General features: G+C 43.2%; 1 protein-coding gene across 2 annotated transcripts in view; it reads left to right on the top strand.

Annotated features, from left to right (window-relative positions):
• Positions 1 to 21,742, top strand: part of PREP (prolyl endopeptidase) — a 119,803-nt gene that overhangs the window by 6,610 nt on the left and 91,451 nt on the right. For both annotated transcript variants that reach the window (XM_047732078.1, XM_047732079.1), the window contains exons 3-5: positions 16,902 to 17,035; positions 18,167 to 18,297; positions 20,741 to 20,950. In XM_047732078.1, the coding sequence (XP_047588034.1) occupies positions 16,902 to 17,035; positions 18,167 to 18,297; positions 20,741 to 20,950 (475 nt within the window). The remainder of the gene's footprint in view (positions 1 to 16,901; positions 17,036 to 18,166; positions 18,298 to 20,740; positions 20,951 to 21,742) is intronic.

Raw genomic sequence — 21,742 nt, 5'->3', positions numbered from 1 at the left:
TCTCATTTCATTAATGAAGTCACACCTGAGTGCTATGTCTTATAGATATTCTGTTCTCCTTGGAGTGCCCAGGACTTGTCATTTGGGACTCATCCTTACATACACTGTATGTGGTTAATTAGTTTGTTTGGTGAGCAGATCATGTTTCTCCAATCCGTCTCAAGTTCCTTGACTCCTTTTTATAACTATATTTGTGTATTACTTAGTACATCGGAAGGTGTATACTATTTCTATTCCAGGAATTCATGTGAGCTTCTTTGGAATCCCAGAATACATTTCCCATTTTTCAAAAAGCAGTGTTAAATACACTCCCTTTCTGTCACCCTCTCCTGTTCTTCCTAGCATGTCTGTCCTTTTTCGCTCACGAGAAGCCCTTACAACTTCTCCTCTACCTTTGTCCTTGAAATAAGCACACCACCATTTTGAGATTTTCTAGTGGTGTTCCCTAGTACTTGTAATCCTTCTTATCTCCCTTTCCTGACTTTAAGAAAGGCAAAGTTCTCATGGGTGAGAATGATTGGTATTTGGGTTTTCATGAAGCACTAGTTATAGAGGTGGATGAGTAGAGACTCCAGAATGAGAAACTGATGGAGATCTTTTGGAGTGGGCGAAGGCTCCAGCTCGGCAGGAAAGGCGAGACGGCGCAGAGAGCAGGTCTGGGGCTGCCTCCTCACCTCCACCCTGCCACGCATCACCTCGATCACCCAGCATTAGTTTGAGCTGAGAGGGGGATTGAGCCTGCGATAGGGAGTCACAGGTAGCTGCGTAGTCTGTAATGAACCAGAAGCCCCAGGGAAGGGAGTGAGCTTCCTGTGCTTCTCTGAGAAGAGTGTCCCCAATGACTGTCTCTTTGATGATGTCTTTGTCTGGGGTAATAGATAAAGCCTTGATTTCTTCGAGCTTTGATGGTGATTGAGGGATTCAGCAAGATCAGAATGACCCAGTTTTAGTTTATGTGTTAATGAACATAACATATAAACTTGGCTGTTCCTTAATTGATACTGGCTGGTCCCATGATTGCCAAGCCACTTATTAGTAGATGAAACTTCGCTAGTGATCTTAACAGGTAATGAGTGTACACTATTACTTTCATGGTGTACATTTACTGGATGCTTACTGTGTGCCAGACACTTTATTGGTAGCTTTGCATACCCTGTTTCATTTAATTCTCAAAGTCTAAAATATATCTTTTTATTTTCCCCATTTTACAGATGAAGAAATTGAGTTACTGAATGATTAAGTCCAAGGTCACTGGTCTAGTAGGTGTGGAGCAAGGAGTGGCATCCAGGGGGCACAGCTGGTTATCAATTTTACATTAAAAAATAATAAAAGAAAAAAGACTGGTCGTTGGGAATGCAAGCTGTGGGAATATATTCCCATGTGTGCCTGCCATGGGATTTTGTGGGCCTTCTGCGAGGACCATGGGCCAGCCCCCATGCCTGGGCTGGCCCCCATGCCCAGGCTAACCTGCGCATACGGTTTTGCTCAGGTGTCAGAGGAGCTTTGCAGCTTCTGCCTCCCCTCTGCAGTGTCCCTGCACACCCTTCTCACTCCGCTCCAAACAGGTTGGTTAGTGATAAGTAGTATGTCATCTGGTTTCTAAGGAGTTAAATTTCGGTCACAGACTGAAAAGGGTAGGGTGTGGTTTTCCAGTGAACATTTTCTGCTCATAGTTGTACACATACACACAAAGGTGGACTAGTCAGATCGTGGTGAAGAGGACTGTCTTCACATAGCCTCCAAAACAAAGAAAAAGTGGCTTTTTCTTTTCTTTTTTTAAGATTTTATTTATTTATTAGAGTACAGGCAGGGGGAGTGGCAGAGGGAGAAGGAGAAGCAGGCTCCCCACCGAGCAGGGAGCCCGATGTCGGACTTTGTCCCAGGACCCCGGGATCATGGCCTGAGCAGAAGGCGGTTGCTTCACCGACTGAGCCACCTGCGTACCCCTAAGGCTACTTTTTTCAATAAAAACCAGCCAGGAAATGAGGAACATACGTAGCTCTTTTATACTAAAATCTGAAATGCTATCAGTAGATCTTTGATTTAATCTAGTATTTAATGTGGGTTATCCATTTCTGACAATGCCTGGCATTTGAGGCTTTATCTTTTATAAAAGAATATCAGAACAGACCTGTAGCTTAAAAAATTCTCAAAAACCAGAGTAGGAGGGTGTTGAATCTAGATGAATCCTTTCAAGCTGTCAAGGCCCATATAATCCCATTTTAGCAAACGTTCCAGATTGTAGAAGATCTTTCACAACTCACTTGTTTCTCCGAGGTAAATCCAACCTGACATGAAAACTTGAGATACTTGGTAAAGAGGAAACAGACCAGGGCTGCCCAGTAGATATATAATACCAGCCACATACGTAATTCAGATTCTTCTAGTAGCCACATTTTAAAAAGTAAACAGAAACAGGTGGAATTCATTATATAGTACTATATTTTATGTAATCAGTATTTTCAAAATATTAATATCTCAGCAGGTAATATAAAATATTAACATATTTTCTTTTTTTTTTTTTTTGAGACTAAGTTTTTGAAACACGGTGTGTATTTTACACTTCCAGCACCTAGCAGTCCTGAGCTACCACTTCATGCGCTCAGCATCCACGCGTGGCTAGTGCTGTGTATTGGACAATGAAGATTTATGGACCAATCCTTCGTGTGAATATAAAGAACATAAAAAAGTGTTAGTAGATTTAAAAGAAAGTAGAATTTATCATAGGAAATGAAGAAAAATTTAATATTAATATAGAAATGGATTAAATAAAGCTAGAGAATTAATATCAGAAAGTAAAGAACATCTAAAAATAAAGTAGGAATAACAGTGCTGTATCAAGATAATGTCTGATTCAAAAACAACTTAAATAGTAGGCTAAAATGTCTCTTGTCTCTGCGATTTTTAGATGTTTACAAAGCTTTGACCAGTACAGTAAAACATGAACCAAAATTTGGAGAAAAGAAAATTATCATTCACTATAGATTATATAGGATCATATGTCTAGAAAATCTAAGGGAAACAAATGAAAATTTATTAGAATGATTCAGTAGAGTATGTACAAAATAAAAAACTGTTAACTCCCATATATGTCACTAATAATGAGAAATTAACCCATCTGATAGCAACAAAAAGCAAACACTTGGGAGTGAAAGAGATTTCACACCTCCTGGGAGAGTAACCCTGCCATTTTGGAAATACGGAGATCTCAAAAAGGTTCAGTTTGGGGCGTTATTTCTAATAGTGAAAAATTTTCAGCAGTAGGGTAATATTTTAGTAGAATATATTGAATCTGCTCAGTGAATTAGTAGATGCATCCGTTAAAATGCTGGGCTGTAAAGATTGTTTACTAATCTGAAAAAGTGCTTCTGGTAGGTTATTAAGTGGGAGAAGGATGCAAAATTCCAGTGCTCCAAACAATTGCAACTTTACAAATGACCTTTATAAAAACAATTGTTGGAGAATCTATATGGGAAGAGGAACTCAACCACAAGAATCAGATAAAGGGACAGCTCTGGGTTAAACGTACTTTAGAGACCTAGGCCTGCCTCTTGAAGCATCTGAGCCACAGTGAAATCTCACCGGCATTAAGTGGAACACCAGGGTCACCTTGGAAGTCCTCAGCGTGGAGTGCTAGGGAGGGAGGTTTGCAGTCGTTACAATGATTCGAGGACTAAACAGGCGGGCCCAACAGGCAGTTAGCTCATACTCTCCTTTCAACAGGCGTTGCCAGCGTGTCCCGCGCACGTCGTGGGAGGCAGTTCGGAGCAGGCTCCCTGCACGCCGGTGTTTTGACCCCGAGGCTAATTTGAACCTTCAGTCTCATAGCCAGGCCCCGCTCCCCCATCCCCCATGCACTGGCAGTCACGTGCAGTGGCGGACAGCCTCATCTTTAACTTTCTGGATTTCTTTGTTATTTCTGGTGGCAGACAAGCAATCTCCACGCCCCACACTCTGCCGTAGCTTTTTGCAATCTCGTTCTTCCTCTCCGTTGGTGTCCTGGCCCCTTGGGAGGTGCCCCACTCAGATGTTATTTCAGATCTTACCATGGGCTGTCTCCCTCTCTTCCTCCACCTGTCCACAAGCCACTCTCCAAACCCCTTGGCATAGCTGAGCCACCTGCCTTTGTCACCGCTCCCAGGAACCGTTCCCATCAGTACAGACCAGCCTCCGCCATGAGCAGCCATGACCCACTTGTCAAATCCAGAAACTTCCCAACCCCGTGTTCTTCACTGTTCACGTGGACCACACGTCTGGGGGAGTCGAGATGTGGAGTGTCCCGGCTGGGGCACTGCTCTGCTGCTTGCTTCCCTGGACTCTGCTTCCGTCGCTTTCACGGCCGAGTTGGTGGTCTCCCTGGGACCAGTGAATGAGTATTGGTCCTGGCCTCTCCACCCGCTGTGGTGTTGTCCGTCCACACCGCGCTGTTTGCTCCCCTTCCCGATAGTGACAACTTCCTGTCTTTACATCCTTGGGCTTAGTTTTGCAGCCCCAAGGTCCAGATGGAAGCAGTGTCCTTGTGAGCTCTTGAGTCTCTCGGTCTCACGCCATGTTTTGTGGTTCCAGCTTTTTAGTTGCATATTCCAGAAGTTGCTACTGAGTTACCGAAGGGGAGATACACAGAGGAAGGAAGAATTCATATCTTTCAAGGGATAGCTGTCTTAACTGTAACTAATTGTCAGATCTGACTCTCACCGAAACTGTCCTGGGACTTTGCTACAGGAGTAACTAAGTATAGAGCATCAGTTGCGTATATCTAATGACCAATTTTTTTTTTTTTTTCCCCCAAGAGCTGCCCTAGGCAAAATGAGAGTAACAACAGCTCCATTTCCTTGGTGGATCATGAGAGAAGAATGCTAGTAAGAACCAGCAACAACAAAACCAGAGTCATTTTTATTTATATTCATGCCTTCTGATAAAATGAAATAAAATTACCATCTGTTTCAGAGAGGATCAAAGGAATACGCAACATAGGTCTTCTTCCCTAGGACATTATTTGCTCTTCCTTCCCGTTCCCCCATTGGCCTGAAGAGTTAGTTACAGGTTGCTGGCTCACGACATCTGCCAATAAGGGGCTAGGAAACATAGAGAGGAAAGCAGGAGTCATTTAGTCTTCCAGAGTAAGACAGCTGGGCATGTCACCTTTCTCTTCCCCTGTCCTTGCACTGTTTCCTTCCGTGGCAGGCAAGATTTAAATCTTAGAGGACTTCTGATCATCTCTAGGATATTGAAGGAGGCTAGAATTTCAGTGTAGGTACTGCAGTATCACGGAGGTCAGTAGGGAGGTCATTACCTGCTTTCATTCAGAAAGACATCCTTCCTGCCTACTGTGAGGTCTCTTTTCTTCTTTGTTTGCTTGCTTTTGTTTTCATTGTTGAAGGTTAACCCTAAGACCCTAAGAGCATGTGGTGTGAGGAGTTCCTGCTCTGTTCTGGTAGCGGTCTGGCCTCCATCTCCCTGGGCACTGTGCTTCCTAGTCCGGAGCCAGAGCCAACCTGTGGAAGAGCCAGAGTGGAGCTGGGAGGCAAGACTCCTCTGCCCAGCTGCATTTGTGTGTCGGGCCACTGTGCTGCCAGGCTGCAGAGCCGACGGAGTAGAAGCCTGTCCCCAGGACTTCCCGTGTTGTGAAGGGCGAATTCAGTGTCTCTGAGCCAGAAGGCAGCAGATAAAGTTTACTGGAAATTAATTGAAAGCGTAAAAGACTGGTTTGCGTTTCCCGTGTTCTCTGGAGACTTCAGGACAGGCCATGAGTATCTTCTTCGCGACTAGTGCCTTCACCCTGTGGGTGGCTGGTCTTCCTCATGACCTTTCTGCTGGGAGGCCGTGTGGAGGCAGAGGGCATTTGCCAAATGGGACTGGAGTCAACACACAAATCAGAGCTCTTTTGCTTCCATTTTCTTGTGCTCTGACCATGGCAGGCTACCCTAGCCCGGATTCCTTTTTTTCATGTCTAAAACGAGTATGATCATAATCAGTTCATCTGGCTTCCAAGGTGTTCGTGGCCTTCAAGTCAGCAAATGCACAGAAGATTTCGCTTTCCATACACAGTACAGGTCTTGCAAAGATGGTGCAGCGTGGGGCGCTGCTGCTTAACAGGCCTGAGCGCTGGACCTTCAGACTTGAGTGCTCCAGCTCCTTAGTCAGAATGTCCAACTTCAAGATTGTTCTCTTTATTTTCATCCAGGAAACTAAGCAGGATTTTCCTTTGGAAGCTTACGTCTTTCAAAAAAATGTGCTTGACATTCTGGATGCTGGTGTTTTTCCAGGGAACTATGACCTCTTAAGTGAGGCTTCTGTGTTCTAAAGCATGACGATTCAACAAAGGGCAAAGATTACCTTAAAGGTGGAACCCCTTTTAATTGGGACCTTGTGAACTCCACAAGCAAAGCTGGCCTGTAAAACACCCTTCTACCCGTTCATTGATGTTTCGTGTAAGGGCCTGGATTCAGAATTACTCCTATGCTGTCCATTCTTGAGTGGAAACAGGAAATGCCTTAGGTAAATATGTTACCACATATTATGTCAATCTCCAAGACTTGTATTAAATATCTCACCACCTCCTTTGGAAATGTTTACCTTATGGTACTTTGTAAACATACTTCTCATAAATCCACAGATGAAATATGTAAGTGGGGAACAACTTCCTTTTGATCTGTGGATGGGATAATCATCAAAAGTATGAGGAAATGGGGCGTGTGGGTGGCTCAGTCGGTTGAGCGTCTGACTCGACTTCAGCTCAGGTCATGATCTCACGGTCATGAAATGAAGCTCCGTGTCCAGCTCTGTGCTGGGAATGGAACCTGCTTAAGATTCTCTCTCTCTCTGCCTCCCTCTACTCCACTCTCTTTCTTAAAAAAAGAAAAAAAGTCTGAGGAAGTTGCTGGTAATGGACCATCCTCTTTTCTAAGTACTGCTGGCTCCCTTCTTTTTCTCTCTCCTCGTGCCTTCCGTAACCAGGGTTTTGATGCAAGCAGCAGAAATGGATTCTGGCCAACTTCAGTGAATAGGGAGTTTATGGCAAGGATGAGGACAGCTCCTGGGGCGGACTGAAGGGCTAGGCTTAGAATAGGCAAGAACCAGATAGTCGTAGGGCTCTGTGGCAGGAATTTCCACTTTTCACCCAGCACTGTTAATGATATCAATGATCTTCATTCAACCCTCTGTCCCTTGCGTTGTGACTGTCCCAAGAGAGGGAGGTTTGATTGACCAAACTCCAGATATATGATCAGTCTTTCCTTGGCTGAACTCTGGCCTCCAGAAATTTGGTAGAAGCCCCAGGGACCCTCTTTGGCATCTGTAACATTGAAAGCCACCTGGAGTTACTATTTGTTAAGAAGGAAGGACGCTGGAAAAGGAGAATGGATGCTGGCTGTCCCAGACGTCACAGGTCTGTGGGTTTCACCCTCTTTTCCACTCCATGGGGGTTTGTCCCTCTCCAACGCCCCCTAGCCTATGTTGACCTGTGCGAGACAGATGTGGCCCCTGTGGGCAGGGAATTTAGATGCCAGCACAGGTGAACCAGTGATTTGGGGTTGAGCAAGCCACTTAACCTTTGAGCTGCTATAGGTCAGTGCTGAAAGGAGGCTGAGCCACATCTGAGTAGAGTTTGGGACACTAGCCCCCTGTGTTCACCATCAGGGAAAGCTCCATTTTAGAAAAGCAGGCCCCAGACCACTGATGAAATACTTTAAATTGCTTAAATACATTTAACACTGTTATCTTCCCTGTGGGCAATTAACTTGGCTTTGGTCTTAATCATCTACAGTGTTCCCTTAAGAAAGGCTGGGGTGTCTGGGAAGCCTGTCGGTGAAGAGCTAACAGCTGAAGAACTGAAATAACTGACTTCTCCCAGCCTCTCTTTTTTGCCCCCAAACTTAGGTGTCTAAAATCCATTCACCACCCCCCACTGCCATGTCCAGGGAACAAAGCACTTTGTCATTAAAAAAAAAATTACCTTCCTTGGGCACTTAGTGAAATGTGAGTGCCTAAGCCATAATTCTGGAGCATCTGATTGCTGTAGAAATCTCTTTCCAAACACTTCACCAGATAACTAAGGTCCAGAAAGCTTAGGAAAACTGCCATAATACCTTTGATTTATATGGGGTCTGCTCTCAAGGTGCCGAAGTTCTAGTAGATTCCTCACTGTTTCTAGCATCTTTATAGATTGGACGGGCAGTGTTTGTGGTTCTTACTTTCTTCATTGGGAGAAACCAAGGCATGTGTTAGAATAAGGACATCGGGGACTCTCCTGTTTAACATTGTACAGCATTGTGGCTATTCGAATCAGCTGTCTGTTTAGTCATATGTGTGATTCTTGGGGGTTTCAGTTCTGCCTCTGTAAAATCTCATGCCTTGCTTATTTATTTATTTATTTATTTATTTATTTTTAAATTAGATCTCTGCTGACGCTGCTCTGGCTCAGGCAGGCATTCCTAGACATTCGGTAGCTTCCTAATGTGTCTCTCTTCTAGAATTTTCTTTCTACCCTGTTCCCCACAGCAACTAGTGAGAACCTGTAGAGATCTTAGAACCTGTTTATTAACGGGAAGGCAATAGTGTAGGGTCATTTAATGAGCAGCTTTGGAGGCAGAAAGACGGGTTTGAATCTTTATGTCACAATTTCCTCAGATGTGACATTGGTCATATTTTTTAACAGCTCTGAACTTCAATTTTCTGATCTACAATTTGGAGAAAACTACCATGTATGGTTGTGGTGAAAATTAAGTACTGCTGTTTTTGAAACATGCAGCAAAGTGGTAGACTCAAGTCAGTGCTTAATAAACGCTTCCTATTTTCTTTATTGCAGAGCAGTTGAAATAGCACGGAAATGATCTGCGTTATAATTTAGAGCTCTCGGGGACAAGTTCTTTTGCTGCATTAATTCTTGGGCTCTTTTCCTCTTTCATGGTTATTACCTTGTTCAGGTCTTCTTTCTTTTTGGATCAATTTTAGTCCTTTGTATTTCCTAGAAAGTTGTCCCATTTCGTCACGATTCTAAAATTGACCAGCAGTGGATTATGTGTAGTATTTCTTACATTATTGGATTTACTCTATATATGTCTATATTTATCATTTCTAATTTTGAATTTCTGTACCATTTCTCCCCTTTTGTTGATTAGGTTAGCCAGAGCTTTGGTTGAATCTGTTTTTGTTTTTTTTTTTTAAGAGTAGTTCAAGGACTTGTAAGTTATACTTTTTAGTTTTCTGGTTCATTAATTTCTTCTTATTTTCTTTTGTTACTTTAAAACCTCTTGATGTGAACATTTAGTTTAATTTCACTCTCTCATTTACTGATGAGACAGCGTTCGTGTAGATAAACCTTTTTTTCAGGCTTTGCCAGCCAGGACTTGTGTGAACTTCTGATCAGTTCCTCTTCTGGGCTGCTCGTGTTCAGCTGACCTCATCTTGCCCAGCCAACAGCAGGACCCCTGGAAGAGCTACGTTAGGACTCCTGACTAGCAGTGCCTGAAGCCCAGCTTACTACCTCATACAAAAAAGGAGCTGCATGGCTCCCATAACTGGTGGCCGGGGTGTAACGTGCCTTTGGGCAGAGCTCAATCCAGTAGTGTACGTATTTCCGGAGGCCTATCTCTCTTTGTCTTATAAATCATCTGCTTTCCTCTAATTGTTTTCCAGTAGCCTCTTCCATGGGGTAGGGAAAGATGGGCCTTGCCTGTTGAGGTTTTACTCAGTCCTCATAGCTAGTTGCTTTGCCTGGGCTCGTGACTACTTTATTAACTGTTGTCCATAGAGAAGACATGATGGTAAGACTTTGCTTGTAAAATGAATAGGGTTTCTTTACATAAGAATGTAGAAAGGAGTTAGCATAGTCGGAATACAGACAGAGGTGTAAGGCACATTATCTAGGACAGACGGCGGTGCAAGCTACTGGCGCCCAGACATGGTAAGACCTGATGGGTGGAGAGAGAGGGTAAATCACAAACTTCCTGCAAACCTAACTGTCACTTTCCAGACCCAGCCTTTTTATTCACATACAGAGCACCTCACCTGTGCCCAGATCAGCCCCTGGATCTAGGGGAGGGGTACTTGGAGGGCCGGTAGAGGTCACGCTCCCCTCCCCCACACCCTCAGCGGGCCTCCTCCAAGTTACCAACAAGAAATAGCTATCACCTCCAAATGTTTTGCCACATCTCATGAATTTTAATTCTTTTTTTTTTTTTTAGTTTTTTTTTTATTTTTTCAGCATAACAGTATTCATTATTTTTGCACCACACCCAGTGCTCCATGCAATCCGTGCCCTCTACAATACCCACCACCTGGTGCCCCCAACCTCCCACCCCCCACCCCTTCAAAATTCTCAGATCGTTTTTCAGAGTCCATAGTCTCTCATGGTTCACCTCCCCTTCCAATTTCCCTCAACTCCCTTCTCCTCTCCATCTCCCCTTGTCCTCCATGCTATTTGTTATGCTCCACAAATAAGTGAAACCATATGATAATTGACTCTCTCTGCTTGACTTATTTCACTCAGCATAATCTCTTCCAGTCCCGTCCATGTTGCTACAAAACTTGGGTATGAATTTTAATTCTTAATAGCCTCATTTTTTCTTGTTTTCTAAATATTCTTATTGTTGTTTGGATTCCCTCATTGATAAAATAGTTGTTCAAGAGAGGATGTGTATGCACTTAACCTCTTCATAGTCAGGTTTTTAGTTAGGTTTGGATTTGAGGTACCCTGTGTCCTTGTCAGGCTTCTGCTTAGGAGCATGTGTACCAAAGGACTGAGCCAAATGGTGTGAAAGTTCAGCATGGAATGGACTCTCTGGTAGTGACTAGATTGGAGAACAAGACTGGATTGTGAGGTCAAACCGATTTGCACATATGGGACAGGTAGAGAAGGTGGAAGGAGATGTGTCTGGGCTTCTGGAATGCCCACCTGCTCTGTGAATCATGTGCTGCTGGAAGCTCAGCGTGAGCCTTCCTCACCTGAGGGCAGATGGGCCCAGAGGAAGAGGTGGACCTGCTCTGGGATTTTAATGTGAAAAGGCGAGCCCAATGGATTTGGGGTTCTCACCACTTGAGTTCAGTGTTTCTGCTCCTTGGGAATGAGTAATGGGATTTGGGGGCCAGGAAGAGAAAGGCACCTCACTTAGTTGAGGTTAATGGCATTGTGGTTACAATTATGACCTAAACCAGCTTTCGTTCTTGAGATTTAAGATTTCCTTTGTCATCTGAGATCCTGCTAATTTTCATAAATGCTCAGGGAGTACTGGAAAATATGGACCACTCCTCTCTCTTTCGCTCTTGCTCTTTATTTATTTATTTATTTATTTATTGGTAATTCATTCCTCATATTCGCCTTGTAAAGTACATTATTCCATTCTGTTAAATTTCTAGATGTGTTTCCTGAAGCAGCTGCATCTAATTTTCTGCTTGGCATAACCTGCCTTCAGTGTTCTGTGTGACTGTCCAGCCCTCCTGGGGTGGCCTCCTGGCCCTGGGTCCTGTGGCCTCAGGAAGGAGCTTTGCCACCCTTTGGCTTCCTTTTTAATAGGTGGATCCCTGCACTTGGAGGGTCATTTCTGAATTTTGCTACACTCCCAGCAGTGACAGGGGATCCACATAAGCTTCTCCCTCTGGCCTCCAGAAAGAGCTCAGCCCTTCACTGGGCTGGGACCGTGGTTTTCTGTCAGGCCTTGCTCTGACACCAGCCATTTTCCCCAGAAGCCCCTGAGAGTTGCTTTAACTGGGTCATTCATTTATATATGTTTATATTTATATATATGTGTTAAATTTGTGTATATTTATATTCATTTATATTCATACACACACACATCCATGTGTTCAAACTTTGTGGGATGTGCATAGCACTATCCCTAGTTTTTTTCATATATGTGGGAAGAGTGGAGGTTGAAAGCCATGCCCAAGTCGGTGTCTGGTTCTCTTAACACCTGTGTGCCCCAGTCCCCTGCACCTCTGCCCCGTCCTGGAAGCAGTTTCCCCTTTATTTGTTCTCCTGCAGCACTAACCCTTATCCCTGAACCATCTGTTTAATCTTACATTAATTGTGGTGTTTTGTGTATATATAATGAGTAACTAAATGGATGCGTCATGTTGCTCATACACATATGCATTGTACTTATGAAAAGACTTGAGGTATTTATGGATTAAAATACAGGACATGTGAGGACAGCCTGAAGAAATTCTTTCTGAAGACAGGTGGGGTAAAGAATCTCCAGCTTCCCACCAGAGTGACCCTTTGCCAGGTGGCTTTTCATTTTTCTTTCATGAGCATGAGAACATGTCATACGGCACCTGCCCTCTGACATTGCTGTGTGTGCATGTACCATACTGTTGACTATAGGTACGGGCTGTACAGCGGGTCTCTAGAACTAACTCCTTGTACAAAACTGAAACGTTGCTTTGCTGGTGGAGCTTCCTGACATTTGGGGCAAAAGCAGATGTGAGTAGGGTTTCTTAGTATTTGAGCAGCTATTCGATGTGTTCAGATTCATCCACGGCGATAAAATCTAAGCTGTTGGTCTTCAGAGGCTCAGCCACAGGCGTCACTGATGGACTTCTAGAATCCAGTCACTCTAACAGAACTCTGGAGAGTGACCGTGGACAGTGAGGCTTCTGGAGGAACGACAAGAATTCTAACTCTCCTCTCCCTGCTGCTTCATCATCGTGGAAATCCTCCAGTTTCTTCCCTGTCTTTACTCCTTTTCTCCCTGATTTGTTCTAATGTTGAGACCAGGAAGCCAGAGAATTTAATCCATAAGTCACCAAGAAGGTATTTTTCTGATTAAAATATCAGAAATCATATTGACAGCACAGGGAACCCTAAATTTCACAAGCCCTCCTACAGAAAACTTGCCACCTTCATCATGAAGAGGATTTGCTCAAGTTATAGAGAAGTGCATGAAGGAAGAACTTGAGACTTTGAGGAATTTGATCACTGTTTGGTTTTATGTATAGATATTTGACTTGGAAGGGAAGAGTCTCCAAATATTCTCTATTTAGAGTAAATTAACATCTGTGGGCTGGGGGTGACAGAATTGGTCACAATAATCCTTGAATTGTTTCGTTATTTAGTGGCATTATTTGCCTGGCGCCTCAGTTTTATGAACATTTGAATTGAGAAAAGCCAAAGCGTCTGCTCCTGTGTGAGCTGGATTCTGGGGCTGCAGCTTCACCGTCGTGAAGCATCCAACAGAAGCCATGTGAGATGGAGAAGCGGTTGAAGAATGCAGTTCCATTCCACCTTTCCAAAGACAACGAACTGAGCCACCTCTGTCTCTTGGACCCTCCATGGTCCTACTAGACCAGGATAAGGTCTAGATCAGCCTCAGACAAGCACAAACCAGAAGGATAAGGGAAACCAAGCCTGTAGGGTGCCCTCCTGAGAGGCCTCTCAGTGGAAGAAGAGGCGCCAGCCGAGACCCTCAGCATGCTGGGATCCCAGGGTGGGAGCCCTAAGTATCTACAATGTTCAGATGAGGCCCTTGTGGGAATAGCCATCATATCTACACACTAACATGCACTGTGCCCATTTTTCTCTGTCCCCATGCCACTACGGTGGTTGTTCCTGGTGGTTTTAGCGACCAGCCCTTTCACTTGGCCTCGGCTCTCACCAACCACTGGCCCACCATCCTGACCTCCACTTTAACTCCCCTGGTCTATACTTCACCCAAAGCAAGGCTAGTTTTTGTTTTGTTTTGATTTGTTTTTAAAGATAAACCAGATATAGAACTATCTCCTTTCCTAATCATAGCTTGTTTTCACCTAGAATGAAGATTCAAATTCCTAACTGCTCTCCAGGTATTACATAGTCAGCTCCGTCCTGGGTCTTGGCTCCCTATCACTCATTTCCAGCCTCACTGACCTCCCTCCTCTCCGTCACGCCTGTCAAGCTCCTACCCTCCAGGGCCCTGCATTTGCTCTTCGTTGGTCTGAAATGCTGCTCCTGTCTTTGCATGGCTGCTCCCTCTCCCCTAGCAGACCTTTCTTCAAAACCTCCTCAGAAGGGCCTCCTGGCCACCCTTCCTGACATAACTGTCCTCCTCAGTGCTTCCCAGGATATGTGGTAAATGATGGTTTTTAAATTTCCAAACTATAGTGGGTTGATATTTTTGTAAAATGTAACAAACCTGTCGCAGTGAAGTCCAGCTGCTTAGAGCTCTCCCTCTCAGTCTCTCTGCCTCATCACAGCCGGCCAGGCAGCAGACGCTTCTGGGCAAGCTCTGGTTGCAGATGCACATGATTGCCCTCCATGTATGTCCTTGGGACTCAGCGTTCTCTCTAATCCTCTGGCTGGTGTTTTGTGTCTCCTGGTAGAATGTTCACTCCACAATGGTAGGGAGCACACTCCACGATGGTAGGGAGCAGGTCCTAAACTTGTCACCCCTCTACCCACAATGCCAGGACTAGTGCTGATGCACATGAGGTTCTCAGTAAGTCCTTGCTGAAGCTCCAGTACCCTGATGTGCCTGTCCAGCCCTGCCTGACCCGGGTCAGGGAAATCATCCGAGGCCAGGCTGCCCTTTCCCCACTGTTGTCTGCTTTTTCTTAGCCCACATCCGGAATCAGGCCTGCAGTCGCTCCTACTGTGACTGGTATAGAGTACCATGACCCTTAAAGTAGGAGATGGAGGGCCCACCCCCACAAGGTTGACTCCCCCCCAGACTCAACTACTGATAGCCCACTGTTGGCTGGAAGCCTTACCGATAGCATCAATAGTTGATGAACACATATTTGTGCATTAGTATGTATTATATACCGTATTCTTACAGTAAAGTGAGCTAGAGAAAAGTAAATAGTTATTAAGAAAAGCATGAGGAAGAGGAAATACATTTACAGGACTGTAAAAAGTCCACAAATAAGTGGTCCTGCATGGTTTACACCCGTGGTGTTCAAAGGTCAATCATAATTCCACTTCAGTGCCATGGCTGAGTCACTGCGTGACCTTGACCAGATGACTTCAGTACCACAGGCCTCCATTTCCACGTCTGGAAAGGAGACATGGCATTTCCTTCCATCATGAAGTCAGGTAAGGCTCTTGCACACACTTTGGGATCTCCGCAAGGCTGCCCCAGAGGGGCTTCACAGCCGTGCACTAATCTTTTTCTATAAAAGACCAAACTTTTTCTACAAAGGACCACATATTAAATATTTTTGATGTTATGAGCCATGTAGGGGTCTCTGTCAGGTTTTTGGTTTTTTTTCCGACTCTTGAAAATTATAGAAACCGTTACTAGCTCACCCAGACCAGGGCGAAGCTTGCCAGTCCCTAGTGGATGGCAGCTGGAAGTATATTTCTTTGCGACTCAGTACATTTTATTTTCTGTCTGGATGAAATAAGAAATGTGACCCATAATAGTTTTATTTTCCTTCAATTGATCCTCTTGCAAAAAAGGTTGTTCATCATTTTAGTCATACTTTCCACTCTTTGTTATTTGCAAGCACATTTTAAGTATTAATGCATTTTAGAACAGCTTTTCCTCAGAACAGAATCATGGTTCTCCAGAGCAGAGTTGTTGGTTTGTGTGGGAGATCCCATCTGAAGATCGTTTTGAGTTAGGCGAGGCCCTTGAGGATCCACCCAAAAGTAGAGTCTGATAAAAACGCATTTTTGTCTGCCATTCAAAGTGGATTGTGTTCTTAATTTCTTGAAGTTTTCTTCTGAGGACTTGTTTGCAGACATGGGGTTAAACCTTCAGTTGAATTTAGAGCTGATACACTTACTCTTATTTCATTTCTTGCTAATAGCCAGACGTGAATTATTCCGAGTCCAAGCTTTTATAGTACAAAGAACTTTCTAACTGCTAAGTTACAAATAAGGCTTGCTTGGAAACAGTTGATCGGTTGTAAAACCTGCCCCGGGCCCTGCCTTTGCTGCCAGGGTCCCCTGGCTTCTTGCATACAATCTCTTGCCCTTCTTGCAAACCACTGCCATAGATACTCTCATTTAATGCCACCATTCTCCCATTGTTTTCTTAAAGATTTTATTTATTTATCTGACAGAAAGAGCACAAGCAGGGGGAGCAGTAGGCAGAGGGAGAGGGAGAGGGAGAAGCAGGCTCCCTGCTGAGCGGGCAGACCAACTCGGGACTCAATCCCAGTATCCTGCGATCATGACCCGAGCCGAAGGCATATGCTTAACTGACTGAGCCACTTGGGCACCACACCCCTACCCCATTCTCCAACTTTTAAAAAATATTCTTTAGGGACACCTAGGTGGCTCAGTCAGTTAAGTGGCTGCATTCGGCTCAGGTCATGATCCCAGGGTCCTGAGACCAAGTCCACTTCGGGCTCCTTGCTCAGCAGGGAGCCTGCTTCTCGCTCTGCCTGCTGCTCCCCCTGCTTGTGCTCTCGCTCTCTCACTTGCACTCTCTCTCTTGCAAATAAATAAATAATCTTTAAAAAATATTCTTTAGTTTCAAATATTAGTAAGATTCTCTGAAGTTGACAAATGACAAGGTAATGGGTCTTAGATTGGTAAAATTGGTAAAATAGCACCTAGGTATTACTTTCTTTAACACTGATGGTTTTGGGGACCACAGGCCGCTGACTAAGAAGAGCAGGACCTTGGTGTAATGTGGATGTAGCTCACTGCCTACCTGATCTTAGCACAGTAGAGTGTGTTGGTTAAGAGGGTAGATGCAGGAGCCAACTCGGGGACTTCCTAGCTGTGTGATGTTGGGCAGTTTTTCATCTACTCTGAGACTCCGTTTCCCCATCTGTAACACGGGGCTAATAAAAGAACCTTCTCCGTAAGATTATTGTTAAATTCTAGATGAGTTAATAGTACGTAGTGCCACGTAAGGACTAGTTAGTGTTTATTGAGGGAAGAATACGCTTTCGTGGATATGTATCAGTGGATAGCACTCCACATAGAAAATTTTATATCTAACTTGCTTTGTCCATTTACATTTTCTCCACAGGCTTTTGTCGAGGCCCAGAACAAGATTACTGTGCCGTTCCTTGAGCAATGTCCTATCAGAGGGTTATACAAAGAGAGAATGACTGAACTGTATGACTATCCCAAGTATAGTTGCCACTTCAAGAAAGGAAAACGGTATGTGAGGTTTTATTTAATTTTCTTGTTACTTTTCTAATAGAATGCTTTCTTAAATCTTAAAATACAAATTCTAAATAACTTATCAGTTTATAAAATCAGTCCATTATGAAATTGACTAGCTTCTGTGCTTGAGTATGAGAATACTGTTTTTTTGGTCTGTTGTCCATATTCTTAAAATCATGATTTAAGAAATTTAGTACAGGTATTTCCTAGGAAAGCAACTCTAGATTACAGGAAATTATTGTTGTCTTATGGCTAATATTTGGGCTAGCAGCATTTGTAGACAGCAGTGGGGATTTGCCTCTTAACTTCTCTTTGGTTTCTACTACTAGGAAAGCTTTTATTATATGGATTTCTTCCATCCCAGAGTGGAAGTGGACCAGGAGGTGGCACCTATTCACTTCTTTGTTCCTCTCTCTTTCACACCAACGTAAACATATTCTCTTGTTCTTTTTTTAAGTCTCGGTGGAACCACCACCACAAATTTACTTGAGAATTTCTTAGACCCTCCTCTCTCTCTCTCTCTCACTCACACGCACATGCACACATACATCAGCAAGGTACAATCTACATGCCTAACCCTTCCTGCTGCTTGTTTTGGTAGTTAAATTGAAATGGCACACAGAAATGTCCATTCACTTATCTATCATCCATAGCTGCTTTTGTACAACTATAGAATTGAATAATAGCAACAGAGACTCTATGGCCCACAAAGCCTAAAACATTTGAAGTCTTGCCCAATACAGAGCAGGCTTGCTGACACCGGCCCGAGCAGCCTGTCTAGGGAAGGATCCAGCATTTCATTTTAGAAGATCTGCTTTCTTCTCCATTGAAAAGAAAAAGTTACTGCTTTATTTGATGATCCGTTTTAGTTCTAACAAATGAAGCAGTCTTGATTTGTCCCCATTTAGCTAATATGCAGGGTTACAATAAATTATTCCAATACTTAATTCAGGTACCATACTCTAATTACAGGGAGGTGGTGGGACCTTCCATCCTAGTCCCCATGTCCCTGGCTTGGCCTGTTTGCAAATGAACATTTGTATGTTTTTCCTTTTCTTTGTGCTTTGATTGTACCCTACAGATGGAAAACTCCACGGCTCAATAAAGACCATCTCTGTTCCCCAGGTATTTCTATTTTTACAATACAGGTTTGCAGAACCAACGAGTATTATATGTACAGGATTCCTTAGAAGGTGAAGCCCGAGTATTCCTCGACCCCAACATCCTATCTGACGATGGTACGGTGGCGCTCCGAGGTGAGTGCTACCCGGCTAAGCCCATAGCAGTCCTGGGGCCCCCACTCACCGCTAGTCCCCTCTGAAATACCAGACGGGATGGACCATATTGGAGAACAGGTGCACATGCAATATCAGGAAAACTAATTTTTGCACAGTGTCTTTAGAATACATGAGTAGCCACATGTTTGTTTGCATGAAGCAGAACTGGAGAATAACTCACACTGGGCCCAAATTAGCTTCTGGGGCTTCTGAGACATTTAAGAATCGTCGCCATTGCTTCTAAAATCCCTGAGACCTCTCTGTGTTTAGGAAAAAAGTCTTCTATAAGTAATCTAAGCTCTATGAAGAATGTTCCAGCTGTGAATGTACAACAGGAAAGAATATTTATAAGCTCTCTTTCCTTGGTGGAGAGGAAGTGATCAAAGTTTTAAAATTTAGTTGTTTTAGAATTAAAAGTAGAAAACCACAGTCTTGTAAGAAATTAGACAACTTGATACCGTGTTCCCTGAAGATGGCAAGTTTAAAACCTGAATCAGTTAAGTTTTGCCTGTAGTTGCCCTGTGTCTCCTAAATAACCCCACCCTGAGATAACCTCCTCCACAGGCCCTAAAGATTACCCTAGGCTTGTGCCATTAGCCCTAGTTCTAAGGAAGGAAGCTGGCGAGTCACTGGTTCTATAGTTTAATAATTGTATGCTCTGAGAATCATCTCTTGTTAGGATCCTAGATTTTGGTGAAGTTGGCTCAGCATTTCCCCCATAGCATCTTCTGTTTTGCAGAGAAAGCACAGGCCAAGTCTCAGCCCTGTGGAGTTGAGTGATTAGAACATTCTAGTCCTATAATCAATTAGGTGGGAATGAAAGGACCCTGTTTTCATATCACTCTGTGAAGACCCTTTTATAAAGCCACTCAGTCATTTGGTGGTTCTTCCCCTCTTTTTCCTAAGTAGGCTTGTGTTTGTAAAAAATGATACTTTATCTAATTAGTGTTGAAAGTAATCAGTATTGAAAATAAGATGCCAGGCAGCTAAGAATATTCTTCCATGAGTTGAGCTTGCGGTTGTAAATGAATGTATGGTTCTGTGTAGTAATAAGCCCGGTGTAGGATATTGTTTAATTTTAACAACAAACCTTAGTTAAAATTAAAGTTCTTATAACTCATCCAGAAGAACTTCATTATAAGAGGGTCTCTAAAAGTTCATTTCCATAACTTTAACGGAATGCCTGCCACACATATGGGTCCTGATAGCTGAAAAGGAAAATTAGACATGGGACCTGGCCTCAGTCTTCTAGTGTTCTGAAAATGATACAGGGAAGTTACAGTGTGGGTAAACATATAGGTTCTTTTGATAGAGTATGATTTTTTTGTACATTTCAAATCAACATTTTTATTTAAATTTTTCCTGAAAATTTTCTAATTACATATAAATAATTTATGTAGATTGAGAAGTATTTTCTCCACATTGCCTTCTAGACTCTTCTCTGTATTATATACAGATGAGCTTGAATACTTCATAGCAATTATAAAGGATTAGTAAGTAGGTCTTGTAAAATTTTAAATTTATTTACCACTAACAGAAATTCCATGTAAAACAGTAGGAAGCCTCTGAAAATAGTTGGGTTTCTGAGTATAATTTTCAACCCCAGGTACAGTTTAACAAATATTATAAGAGGAAATCTGCAGTGTCGTGTCTGCTACCAAATGCCATATATATATGCTTTATAAAAGCAAATATAAACATAGAAAATTTCTCAACACACATTCTGTAGTGATTAGAACATTCTGTCATGGACTTAAAGAATTAGACACTCGTAACAGTTCATAGATGGTGTTGCTTTTCTTTCTTTTTCGTGATTACTTTGGTACAGGCTCTGTGTGAGCCTTCACTGCAACCCTCAGGCTTTATTTACCTGGGCTTTGTGCTGGTCAGGTGGTGTGGACGACATTAATCCTTGAGTGCCAGCGATGCTCAGAAAATGAGGGTATAAAGAGTGATTTCAAATACTTTGGAATCCATTCCAAAAATTACTTAATGGCTTCCATTTAGTTCTGTTACATGGTATGTGTCATAATCCAGTCATTACTGTAAAAGCAGTTTCCTTATTCTTTTCCCCTCCTCTTTAGGGTATAAATAAAATATGCTGAAAGTCTCAGATGAGCTCTGCTTTTAACTGAACTGCTCATTGAATTATAGCAATATAAACGATGGAAGCATCTTAGTAGTCCCATCCAGTACGTTGTTTTACAGATGAAGAACCTAAGACCCGGAGCACTTGTCCAAGCTCCTGAAGCGAATTCCTGTGTGGCCTGGGCTCAGTCCCCAGAGGTCCTCAGGACAGGCTTCTTGCTGCCTCCCTTGCACATATGGCAGAGAACGTGTCAGGCAGCACGGAGGGCAGCAGGCAAAGCTAGGGGTTGTGTCCCCATGGGCACTGTGTGAGAATTTCTCCTGTGTCCCACAGGCTATGCCTTCAGTGAAGATGGGGAATATTTTGCCTACGGTCTGAGCGCCAGCGGCTCAGACTGGGTGACAATCAAGTTCATGAAAGTTGATGGTGCCAAAGAGCTTCCAGATGTCCTCGAGAGAGTCAAGTTCAGTTGTATGGCATGGACTCATGATGGGAAGGGGATGTTCTACAACTCCTATCCCCAACAGGATGGAAAAAGTGATGGTAAGTGAAGATGGCAGGTGAAGCACCTTTCTCATGAAATACAAGTGTGACTTTACATAACTTGAAAGGCTAAACCCTACATAGAAGTAGTTTGGTGTAGAACCAGGTTTCTTCAAAGGGTGTTGTATCAGCATTGTTGTATGACAGATCACCCCAAAACTAGTGTCTTAGAATAATAATCCTTTTTTTTTTTTTTGGCTTGGGAGTCTTGTGTTGGCCAGGTAGTTCTTCTATATTAGCTGAGTTCTATCATGTGTCTGTGTTCAGCTATGGGTCCATTGGCCTTTGGCTTGGCTCTTTCCCATGTCAGGGGCTTTGGCTTCGATCCTTGTGGTTTCTCCTCCTCTGGCGGGCCAGCTTGCTTGGTTTGCCTGGCAGCTCACAGGGAGGTAAAAGGCATAAGCCTCTTTGATACCTGCACTTGTTGCTGGCCCTATATCATGGTGCTGCATTCTGTTGGCCAAAGCAAGTCACGGAGCCAGCCCCTGTTCAAGGGGTGGAGAAACAGATAAAAGGAACCAGGAAAAACTAGGCCATTATTGCAATCAGTCCTTTTCAAATATGTTATATCTCCCAAGGGGTCATGGAGATTTTTTTTTTCCCTTGAAACTGCTTTATTTAATGATGTTGAATGATTACAAATAATTTATAAATTATAAATTTATATATAATATAAAAATATAATATAAAATATAAATATTTAACATGAACTTAAATTTATAAATTATAAATAATAATAAATAAAAAATAAATATATTTTCCTACTGTAGTGATCACATCTCTTCCTCCGAT

The sequence above is a fragment of the Lutra lutra genome, chromosome 6 (genome assembly GCF_902655055.1).
Source record: "Lutra lutra chromosome 6, mLutLut1.2, whole genome shotgun sequence".
NCBI classification, from domain to species: Eukaryota; Metazoa; Chordata; class Mammalia; order Carnivora; family Mustelidae; genus Lutra; species Lutra lutra.
The sequence above is the reverse complement of the archived record's forward strand: the minus strand, read 5'-3'. Positions and strand labels throughout refer to the sequence as shown.